General features: G+C 45.7%; 1 protein-coding gene across 1 annotated transcript; it reads right to left on the bottom strand.

Annotated features, from left to right (window-relative positions):
* Positions 1-674: 674 nt before the first annotated feature.
* Positions 675-1,610, bottom strand: LOC147666501 (olfactory receptor 5F1-like). Its single transcript, XM_086949033.1, has one exon. The coding sequence runs from the start codon at positions 1,608-1,610 to the stop codon at positions 675-677; it is 936 nt and encodes a 311-aa protein (XP_086805159.1).
* Positions 1,611-12,335: the final 10,725 nt, after the last annotated feature.

Below are 12,335 nucleotides of genomic sequence, written 5' to 3'. Positions count from 1 at the left end.
CTATTATTAAACGTATTGGTTCCTTCTCCATCACGTTGTTTCTTTGTTTTGCCATTAGGCATTCCTCTCTTGACTTTTGATTAGTTTTCCCCAACTTTTCAGAACTATTTTGTTGTTATTTTTCCTCTTTTTAAATCGTTCCGCTGAGTGTTGACCATGTTTTTTTCACTCTTCTTCCTCACTACAGATTCGCCTTATTCTGAGGAATTCCCCAAATGGGATGCTTGCTTTCAAGGATATAATCTATGGGCCCGATTCACAGAATGAACTTAAGACTCAATCCTAAACTTACTACTATTATGGTATTCACAGAATGCACTTACTACTTTTGGCATTCACAGAATGAATTTACTACTTTTGGTATTCACAGAAGTTAGGATTTTGTCTTAAGTCTGTCTTAAGTTTGTCTTAAGACAAACTTAAGACAAAATCCTAACTTCTATGAATACCAAAAAGTAGTAAGTTCATTCTGTGAATGCCAAAAGTAGTAAGTGCATTCTGTGAATACCAAACTATTAGTAAGTTTAGGATTGAGTTTTAAGTTCATTCTGTGAATCGGGCCTTCGGTCTTTAAATACATCATATTATCATTACTTTTTCTGTTATTGTGCATGGGATTTCAAATTAAAATTATTGCTGATTGATCGGTGAGTACAGGGCATCATTTGCATTTCTCAACTGGTAGTCACTTTTCTCACAATGATTGTCCTCAGTGCTTCCTTTACATCCTTGTTCCGCAGACTGTAGATCAAGGGATTCAACATGGGGATCACTGTTGTGTAGAAGAGGTTAACAGCCTTATCTTGCTCCAGGGAATAGCTGGATGGGGGGCGGAGATAAGTGTAGAGGAGGGTCCCAAAAAACAATGCCACACTTGTGAAGTGAGACATGCATGTGGAGAAAACTCGGCGTCTCCCCTCAGAGGAGTGCATCTGGACGATAGTTGAGATGATCAAAACATAAGAGAAGAGAATTACAGGAAGTGAAACAACTGCAAAAAATCCAGCACATATAAACAATACCACCACATTGATGAAAGTGTCTGTGCATGACATCTTGAGCAATGGAGGAATGTCACAATAGAAATGATTAATTTCCCATTGACAAAAGGATAGTCTGAAAGTACACCCAGTCTCTATCATTGCGTGCACACATCCTGTGGTATATACTCCGGTCATCAGCCAGAAGCAATATGTCTTGGTCATGATAATTGCATAGTGAAGTGGCTGGCATACAGCAACATAGCGGTCATAAGCCATTACAGCCAGTAGCAATATCTCTGTAGTGGCACAGGTGCAAAAAATGAAAAGCTGCAGCACACACCCGGTGATGGAAATCCTCTTCCTCTTGCAAAGCAGGTCAACCAGCATTTTAGGGGCAATGTCAGTGGAGTAACATAGATCCACAAATGACAGGTGGCTCAGAAAGAAGTACATGGGTGTGTGCAAGCGGGGAGCCTTTTTGATTAATGTAATTATGCCAATATTGCCGAGTACTGTGCTGATATAAACCACTGAAAACAATGTAAAAAGAGGGACTTTCAGCACAGGGTTATCCGTCAGTCCTAGGAGAGTGAATTCTTTGTGCAAGGTTCTATTTTTGGCTTCCATATTGCAATATATATTGTATCCTGAAAAGGGATGAAACCAGGTTAGAAATAGAAGCACAATGCAATATTTGAGTACTTAGATATTATTCTGCTATCATATTACCCCTTGTGACATATTTCTCCTCCCTCGGATTCTTTCCCTCCCTCCGGTGACCCATCTGACTAACCTTGTCTAGACTGCATGTTTAATGCATGGGCCTTACTGTCTCTGAAGTGGGGCAGCACTGAGGAATTTAACTATACACCTATTAAGGCTTATTAGAAACAGAAGATCTGGAGCATTTTAGATCTTCTATGGTAAACTGATGAATCCTAGACTTTCAACAAATTCTAATTTTTCAAGATAGTTTTAAGAAAAAGCACAGTTTTTAGATGTCATTTTTTATTGTTATATTTCACAATTTCACACATACAAAATGATAAATTAGGGTGCATGTAGGAATGATAAATAAAACATCCAATGCATGTGTTACAGAGCACAGTATGTACAGCACCTTATGGAACATAGAAGTATAGTTTTTTTTTATTCTGCCCTGTGTCAATGAAGGAGTTACCTTTGCTCAACACAAAACCATAACGTTGCTGGTTGCTTAAAGGAATGACACATAGTTTATTCACCACAGACTGTGGGTGAACCCTAGGTAGACAGGAGGGCAGGTAATCCAAAACGCTGTTGTCCTAAAAGAATGTAAGGGCCCCCTGAAGCCAGGTCACATGTATCTGTGGTAATCTGGGCCTCACTGACTCAGTCTCTTGTGGCTGAGCTCCCCCTCCACCTATTGTTTCCGAGACAGTGTTTGTATAGCAGCATGGATGCATTGATTCCTTTAAGGAACATGGGTTGCTTAAAAACACCATCCTTGGGCAAGCAGCCAAGCAAAGGACATATAAACATGACATCCTGTCTAATTATGGGTCAGGTCCATCTGCAATCTCATTTGATGGAAGGGTTTGCAATGTGGCCTTTTACTACACAAGTAACATCACAAAATCAGAGAAATGTTGCAAAAACTTGCCATGCATTTGGCAGCCTCTTTTTGCCACCTGTCTATTTGTACATATGTCCTAAGGATTTAAGAGGACTCATAAGAAAAGAAATTGGGAGAGTACTGGTAGTGGATGCTGCAGAAACAGGGAAGTGTATAAATTCATAATTTGAGATCACAGGATCATCCAGTGTCTCACAACTAAAAGACGATCAGTCTAGATTTGAGGAGCAGTGAGAAGTAGACAAATCAAATTAAAATAGTTTTTTATTCTTTTAGAGCCTCAGCAACTGTGGCAACAATTTGTATCATAATATTTCATCCTCCAGTCCAATACATATGCCACTGAACACTTTTCCTTAATTTTTTCATATCAATACACCATTTTACTTTTTTCTTAAAAAGGACAACGTGTGGAACGACCCTGCTTGCAGGCAGGTCGCACCCCATGCTGCTGCACGGCTCTGCCTACTTGTTTTCTTGCCCAGACTTGTTTTTATTCCTTTGTGCCTGTACTTACTTTCTTGCCCGGACTTGTTTTTATTCCTCTTTGCCTGTACTTGCTTTCGTGCCCAGACTTGTTTTTATTCCTCTGTGCCTATACTTCTTTTCTTGCCTAAACTTGCTTTTCCTTCCTGTGCCCAGTTCTCCTGTGGCCTGCCTGTTTTTCTCGCAACTGCATCCCTGCGGCCCTGTCTCCCTGCAATCCTATATGCCGCCCCGCTCCTGCCTCCCAGCTGCTCCTCCCTCCCACATCCCCTCATATGGATGCCATGCAGCGGACGAGCGCAGCGGGCGTGCTGCTGGTACGCCTAAAAACAAGCCCGTCTGTGCCCGTCTGCGCCTGGACCACGCCCATCACCAGGACCCCTGGACCCCGCAAACGCCACAGCACCCGACACTGCTATGATGCCAGAACCCTCCATGCACTCAACACTGGACTGTCACACACCTGCTTCCTGGCCTCCCCAAAGCGCACCCATGGAGCTTTCACCTGCCGGAACTGCAGCTTCACAAGCATCTGCCACACCATGCTGCCGACCAGGAAAGAACCCAACCACCTCAGATGTATCCTTCTGAACACCCTCTCTGCCCGCAAACACCCTGCTGAACTCTGGGATCTACTCAACTCAACCTCCCCAGACGTCACCTTCCTGACGGAGACCTGGCTGAACCCAGCCTCGGCACCCGGCATAGCCATAGTGGTGCCGAAAAGCTACAAAATAACCTTCAGGGACTGTACCAATGGAGCAGGAGGAGGAATCACCATCATCCACAGGAACACACTCAGAGTCTCCACCAACACCGACGACACCCTCAGCACCGCCGAACACCTGCAATTCCAGATCCACACCGACCCCAACCCCACCCTCAGAGGAACTCTCTTCTATAGACCCTCCGGACCCTAACCACAGTACAGCACACATGCCCTCGCCTCCACGGACTACATCCTCCTCAGGGACCTGAACTTCCACCTTGAGAAAAACAACAACACCAACTCTACCACCCTGATCGACAACCTAGCTAACCTTAGACTCAGACATCTCATCACAACACCCACCCACTCCGCCAGACACACGCTTGACCCATTTTCTCCGCAAGCCCCCACGTCTCCTTCAACCACACCACTGAACTCCACTGGACTGACCATCGCTGCATCCACTTCACCTTCAAGAAACCCACCACGCACCACCCAACAGATGGCTCGCAGCTGCTGGAGCAAAGTTACCGTAGACCAGCTAACCAACAACCTCACCCAGAGCCCACATGCCGACCCCGACACTGCTGCAACCTTAGACAGTGGATCAACGACTGCGCCAACACCGTCGCCCCGATCAAGAAACCCTCCAACAGTCACACCAACAAGAAAGCCAGCTGGTTCACTGAAGACCTCTGGGCCTCCAAGCAAACCTGCAGAAAGCTGGAGAAGTTCTGGCTCTGTGAACGAACACCAGACAGCCATGCTGCCCACAAGAACACCACCCGCAGACACCATCACCTCATCAGATCCGCCAAAAGGGCCTCCTTTAAAGACTGCCTAGACAACAACGTGCACAACAGCAAAGAGCTCTTTAACATCATGAAGGCATTCTCCAACCCCAGCTCCAGCACCAATGATGTCCCAACTTCGCAAGACCTGTGTGACTCGCTGGCCACCTTCTTCCACCACAAGATCTCAGACATCCATGACAGCTTCAATGCCATGACCGCCCGACAACCACTGAAACCTCCGCCCCCACGACCACCATCTGCACCAACGGCCTGCTCTCCTGGACCACCATCAACGATGACGACACCATCAAGATCATAAACACCATCCACTCCGGATCTCCATCGGATTCATGCCCACACCACAACTTCAACAAAGCCAGCACAGCCATCGCACCCTATTTCCGGAAATTTATCAACACCTCCTTCAAGACAGCAACCTTCCCGGAGAGCTTGAAGCACGCCGAGATCAACACCTTATTCAAGAAACCCAAGGCGGACCCCAAGGACCTCAAGAACTTCCAGCCCATCTCCTTGCTCCCGTTCCCGGCAAAGGTCATCAAGAAGACCGTCAAAGGACAACTGAAACAGCTACCTCGAGGAGAACAACATCCTGGACCCTTCCCAGTCCGTGTTCCGCAGCAACCACAGCACCAAGACTGCCCTCATCGCTGATAACAATGGCATGAAGTCACTGCTGGACAATGGAGAAATCACGGCCCTCATCCTTCTGGACCCATCAGCCGCCTTCGACACGGTCTGCCACCACACACTACGAACTCGCCTCCACAACGCGTGATCCAAGAGAAGGCCCTGGACTGGACCACCTCCTTCCTCTCCAGTACTTATGTGTAGGTGGTTAACGTGAGAAAATTAGTCAGAGTGCAACAGTTAAGAAAAGGTCTAATTTGAGGAGTATACTAGTTAAGTGAAAAAAGCTGGGTATTTCATTGATTGATCCCATTTATAAGAACATCTTGTTGACCTAACATTACTGTAGATTGTTTTCAAGGGTTCCTGTTTTGCTAGTATGTGTGTGCTTGTGAATAGATTGTGGTGGTGGTGTGAGTGATTATGTGTCTGCTGTTTGTGCTATCTCAATCAATCAACGCATGCAGCACTGATTTCTCGTGCTAGCTCCAGACATGTTTTTTTACTTTGCCCTGATTGTTTGATTTAAAAAATGTAAACTTATTTTTTGTAATATCTCAAACCTGCACCTTGTGGAGCTCCCCTGCATCTCCATTCCTTCAGCCCCTGTATATATATATATATATATATATATTCTTCAGAATGTTTGTTTCCACTGGGAAAAAAACCTTTGGCCACACCAGGAAACTCCGTTAAAATTGCCTTTATTGAGATGAAACAAGCGGCTTGCGGCTCAGTCCTTGACATGTTTCATTCCTCCTGGAACTTTTTCAAAAGGTAAGCCTCGCTCTGCGTCATTCCCCAGTCCGATGTTTTTTGCTCATTTCATTTGCCTCCAATGGCATTTATTTGTGGAATCACTTCCTGTTTGAAATGCATTATGGGACTTGTGGTCGTGTCTTACTCCGTGACCCCTTGATTCACAGTCCGAGTTTTCTAGTTTTTTCTATTGTCTTTGGGGGTCTCCCTCGGTGTTGTTGTTCCAATTAGGCTGATATTTTTCATACCCCCGTCGTACTCGTGAGTCAAGGAGTCCGTTTCAATTTTTGTAACCCTCCAGTGGGTAGAGCGCTGCTCTGCTGTTGTTGCAGTGCTTCAATTACATCAATTAGACACGGAGCTTCCCCGGGTCAGTCTACCTTGGAAACTGACACCAGAACCAATACCGAGGTGGGGTCCTCGGCGGCACCAATCTCCCTTCTTCGGTTTTGCTGACTTCACACAAGATGGTTCAATGCGGGAGATTGCCGGCGCTCTTGTGGCGGTGTTGAGCCTTCGGCTGAACCACGCCGATATGTATTCTTCAGAATGTTTGTTTCCACGGGGAAAAAAACCTTTGGCTACACCAGGAAACTCCGTTAAAATTGCCTTTATTGAGATGAAACAAGCGGCTTGCGGCTCAGTCCTTGACATGTTTCATTCCTCCTGGAACTTTTTCAAAAGGTAAGCCTCGCTCTGCGTCACTCCCCAGTCCGATGTTTTTTGCTCATTTCATTTGCCTCCAATGGCATTTATTTGTGGAATCACTTCCTGTTTGAAATGCATTATGGGACTTGTGGTCGTGTCTTACTCCATGACCCCTTGATTCACAGTCCGAGTTTTCTAGTTTTTTCTATTGTCTTTGGGGGTCTCCCTCGGTGTTGTTGTTCCAATTAGGCTGATATTTTTCATACCCCCGTCGTACTCGTGAGTCAAGGAGTCCGTTTCAATTTTTGTAACCCTCCAGTGGGTAGAGCGCTGCGCTGCTGTTGTTGCAGTGCTTCAATTACATCAATTAGACACGGAGCTTCCCCGGGTCAGTCTACCTTGGAAACTGACACCAGAACGAATACCGAGGTGGGGTCCTCGGCGGCACCAATCTCCCTTCTTCAGTTTTGTCGACTTCACACAAGATGGTTCAATGCGGGAGATTGCCGGCGCTCTTGTGGCGGTGTTGAGCCTTCGGCTGAACCACGCCGATATGTATTCTTCATAATGTTTGTTTCCACAGGGAAAAAACCTTTGGCCACACCAGGAAACTCCGTTAAAATTGCCTTTATTGAGATGAAACAAGCAGCCTGCGGCTCAGTCCTTGACATGTTTCATTCCTCCTGGAACTTTTTCAAAAGGTAAGCCTCGCTCTGCGTCACTCCCCAGTCCGATGTTTTTTGCTCATTTCATTTGCCTCCAATGGCATTTATTTGTGGAATCACTTCCTGTTTGAAATGCATTATGGGGCTTGTGGTCGTGTCTTACTCCGTGACCCCTTGATTCACAGTCCGAGTTTTCTAGTTTTTTCTATTGTCTTTGGGGGTCTCCCTCGGTGTTGTTGTTCCAATTAGGCTGATATTTTTCATACCCCCGTCGTACTCGTGAGTCAAGGAGTCCGTTTCAATTTTTGTAACCCTCCAGTGGGTAGAGCGCTGCGCTGCTGTTGTTGTTGTGCTTCAATTACATCAATTAGACACGGAGCTTCCCCGGGTCAGTCTACCTTGGAAACTGACACCAGAAGCAATACCGAGGTGAGGTCCTCGGCGGCACCAATCTCCCTTCTTCGGTTTTGCCGACTTCGAACAGGATGGTTCAATGCGGGAGATTGCCGGCGCTCTTGTGGCGGTGTTGAGCCTTCGGCTGAACCACGCCGATATGTATTCTTCAGAATGTTTGTTTCCACGGGGAAAAAAACCTTTGGCCACACCAGGAAACTCCGTTAAAATTGCCTTTATTGAGATGAAACAAGCGGCTTGCGGCTCAGTCCTTGACATGTTTCATTCCTCCTGGAACTTTTTCAAAAGGTAAGCCTCGCTCTGCGTCACTCCCCAGTCCGATGTTTTTTGCTCATTTCATTTGCCTCCAATGGCATTTATTTGTGGAATCACTACCTGTTTGAAATGCATTATGGGACTTGTGGTCGTGTCTTACTCCGTGACCCCTTGATTCACAGTCCGAGTTTTCTAGTTTTTTCTATTGTCTTTGGGGGTCTCCCTCGGTGTTGTTGTTCCAATTAGGCTGATATTTTTCATACCCCCGTCGTACTCGTGAGTCAAGGAGTCTGTTTCAATTTTTGTAACCCTCCAGTGGGTAGAGCGCTGCGCTGCTGTTGTTGCAGTGCTTCAATTACATCAATTAGACACGGAGCTTCCCCGGGTCAGTCTACCTTGGAAACTGACACCAGAACCAATACCGAGGTGAGGTCCTCGGCGGCACCAATCTCCCTTCTTCGGTTTTGCCGACTTCACACAAGATGGTTCAATGCGGGAGATTGCCGGCACTCTTGTGGCGGTGTTCAGCCTTCGGCTGAACCACGCCGATATGTATTCTTCAGAATGTTTGTTTCCACGGGGAAAAAAACCTTTGGCCACACCAGGAAACTCCGTTAAAATTGCCTTTATTGAGATGAAACAAGCGGCTTGCGGCTCAGTCCTTGACATGTTTCATTCCTCCTGGAACTTTTTCAAAAGGTAAGCCTCGCTCTGCGTCACTCCCCAGTCCGATGTTTTTTGCTCATTTCATTTGCCTCCAATGGCATTTATTTGTGGAATCACTTCCTGTTTGAAATGCATTATGGGGCTTGTGGTCATGTCTTACTCCGTGACCCCTTGATTCACAGTCCGAGTTTTCTAGTTTTTTCTATTGTCTTTGGGGGTCTCCCTCGGTGTTGTTGTTCCAATTAGGCTGATATTTTTCATACCCCCGTCGTACTCGTGAGTCAAGGAGTCCGTTTCAATTTTTGTAACCCTCCAGTGGGTAGAGCGCTGCGCTGCTGTTGTTGTTGTGCTTCAATTACATCAATTAGACACGGAGCTTCCCCGGGTCAGTCTACCTTGGAAACTGACACCAGAAGCAATACCGAGGTGAGGTCCTCGGCGGCACCAATCTCCCTTCTTCGGTTTTGCCGACTTCACACAAGATGGTTCAATGCGGGAGATTGCCGGCGCTCTTGTGGCGGTGTTGAGCCTTCGGCTGAACCACGCCGATATGTATTCTTCAGAATGTTTGTTTCCACGGGGAAAAAAACCTTTGGCCACACCAGGAAACTCCGTTAAAATTGCCTTTATTGAGATGAAACAAGCGGCTTGCGGCTCAGTCCTTGACATGTTTCATTCCTCCTGGAACTTTTTCAAAAGGTAAGCCTCGCTCTGCGTCACTCCCCAGTCCGATGTTTTTTGCTCATTTCATTTGCCTCCAATGGCATTTATTTGTGGAATCACTTCCTGTTTGAAATGAATTATGGGACTTGTGGTCGTGTCTTACTCCGTGACCCCTTGATTCACAGTCCGAGTTTTCTAGTTTTTTCTATTGTCTTTGGGGGTCTCCCTCGGTGTTGTTGTTCCAATTAGGCTGATATTTTTCATACCCCCGTCGTACTCGTGAGTCAAGGAGTCTGTTTCAATTTTTGTAACCCTCCAGTGGGTAGAGCGCTGCGCTGCTGTTGTTGCAGTGCTTCAATTACATCAATTAGACACGGAGCTTCCCCGGGTCAGTCTACCTTGGAAACTGACACCAGAACCAATACCGAGGTGAGGTCCTCGGCGGCACCAATCTCCCTTCTTCGGTTTTGCCGACTTCACACAAGATGGTTCAATGCGGGAGATTGCCTGCGCTCTTGTGGCGGTGTTCAGCCTTCGGCTGAACCACGCCGATATGTATTCTTCAGAATGTTTGTTTCCACGGGGAAAAAAACCTTTGGCCACACCAGGAAACTCCGTTAAAATTGCCTTTATTGAGATGAAACAAGCGGCTTGCGGCTCAGTCCTTGACATGTTTCATTCCTCCTGGAACTTTTTCAAAAGGTAAGCCTCGCTCTGCGTCACTCCCCAGTCCGATGTTTTTTGCTCATTTCATTTGCCTCCAATGGCATTTATTTGTGGAATCACTTCCTGTTTGAAATGCATTATGGGACTTGTGGTCGTGTCTTACTCAGTGACCCCTTGATTCACAGTCCGAGTTTTCTAGTTTTTTCTATTGTCTTTGGGGGTCTCCCTCGGTGTTGTTGTTCCAATTAGGCTGATATTTTTCATACCCCCGTCGTACTCGTGAGTCAAGGAGTCCGTTTCAATTTTTGTAACCCTCCAGTGGGTAGAGCGCTGCGCTGCTGTTGTTGCAGTGCTTCAATTACATCAATTAGACACGGAGCTTCCCCGGGTCAGTCTACCTGGGAAACTGACACCAGAACCAATACCAAGGTGAGGTCCTCGGCGGCACCAATCTCCCTTCTTCGGTTTTGCCGACTTCACACAAGATGGTTTAATGCGGGAGATTGCCGGCGCTCTTGTGGCGGTGTTGAGCCTTCGGCTGAACCACGCCGATATGTATTCTTCAGAATGTTTGTTTCCACGGGGAAAAAAACCTTTGGCCACACCAGGAAACTCCGTTAAAATTGCCTTCATTGAGATGAAACAAGCGGCTTGCGGCTCAGTGCTTGACATGTTTCATTCCTCCTGGAACTTTTTCAAAAGGTAAGCCTCGCTCTGCGTCACTCCCCAGTCCGATGTTTTTTGCTCATTTCATTTGCCTCCAATGGCATTTATTTGTGGAATCACTTCCTGTTTGAAATGCATTATGGGACTTGTGGTCGTGTCTTACTCCGTGACCCCTTGATTCACAGTCTGAGTTTTCTAGTTTTTTCTATTGTCTTTGGGGGTCTCCCTCGGTGTTGTATATTACCTACTAGCGTTCGCCAGTTGGTATATATAGTTAGGACCTAGTTTCCATAGGAAATCCGCAACATTCAATTTGGAAAACTTGGCATCCATTGAGGAATTTGCGTGCAATTTTCAAAGATTTTGGCCAGGTCAGCTCTGCTCCTTCCCCGAAAGTTTTGGGGGGATTCGTCAAGCGGGGGCTGAGAAAAAAGTGGGGTCCCAAAACTTATTTTCCCCATGTTAATTTCCATAGGATGTTTAGACACGGCTACATCCCGAACCGCTGAACGGAATTACACCAAACTTGGCAAAATTGTAGGGACTGGTACGCAGAAGTGCCTTTTGTTTAAATGGTGTAAATCCCTCCAGTAGTTCCTGAGAAAATCAAAAGAGAAAAAACATATATATCTATAGCAGCTTACTGTAAGCTTACTGTACTCTGTACCATTCCGAGCATGAGCTGCATGCTGATTGGCTGCCAATGTCTGTCAACACTCCAAACCAGAAAGTGTTGGCAGCCATCTTGTGCCTCGGTAGACTGAGGCACAGGAAAGCAGAAAAACAAACGTGCAAAACACGCAAAGGGAGCAGGGTAGAAGCACCCTGACCCCCTAGGCCTGCTCAGGGGGTCCCATAAGGATCGCGAGGTACGCGTACATGATAGCACCTCATTAAAAAGCATTGCAGTTAATAGAAGGTTTTAAGACTTTAGTTACATTATAAATCATTTTTGATGGTACCATACTCATTTTAGGAATTGTGGTGTGTTCTAAGGTGATTTTACCATGTGAAAAAGCCTTCTGCCGGGATATCATGAATCATGTTTGAAAGAAAACTATTATCTAATGCTTTTCCCACAGTGGTTTGGAAGGGGATCTATAAGCTAAACTGAAAGCATATTTTCTGTAAATTCACATTATCTTTCTCAGTCATGTGAGAATGAAGTCTGACATTCTCAGTAAAGCATGTACATCCAACAAGGACAGAGACTGTCAGTTGATTCCTTTGTGTTCTACTGCAGCCTCCTAGAGTGTTCTAAAGAACAACTAGAGCGCTAACAGTCCTACTTATTACAAAGGTATGGCACACCTGAAGCCATCTTGATTGGAATAAAGTGGTAACTCTTAAAATATTTAATTTAAAAAGGAACAAAATGAGGGAGTATATTTTGCCATAGAAAGTATGATTAGTGCTGCAGAAACAAAAATGAGGGCACATTTTGAGTGACTTCTCAAATCCTCTTCTCTTTCATTAAAAAATTCTGACATGCAGTCTCCCAAGATGGCCACCAGAGACAAAAGAGCCCAAACGTAGCCCAAATATCACCCAGATGTAGCCCAAGTATAGCCCAATGACATAATGTCCCAGAGTGTTCTAAAGAACAACTAGAGTGCTAACAGTCTTACTTATGACAAAAGTATGGCAAACCAGAAACCATCTGGATTGGAATGAAGTGGTAAGTCTGAAAACATTTAA

The sequence above is a fragment of the Lissotriton vulgaris genome, unplaced genomic scaffold, assembly GCF_964263255.1.
Source record: "Lissotriton vulgaris unplaced genomic scaffold, aLisVul1.2 SCAFFOLD_3054, whole genome shotgun sequence".
In the NCBI taxonomy this organism is placed as follows: domain Eukaryota; kingdom Metazoa; phylum Chordata; class Amphibia; order Caudata; family Salamandridae; genus Lissotriton; species Lissotriton vulgaris.
Note: the sequence above shows the minus strand (reverse complement) of the source record. Positions and strands in the feature narration are given on the sequence as shown.

What these genes read in the sequence shown, in the direction of transcription:
- LOC147666501 (XM_086949033.1), bottom strand. Translation starts at nt 1,610, where the DNA reads ATGGAAGCCAAAAATAGAACCTTGCACAAAGAATTCACTCTCCTAGGA.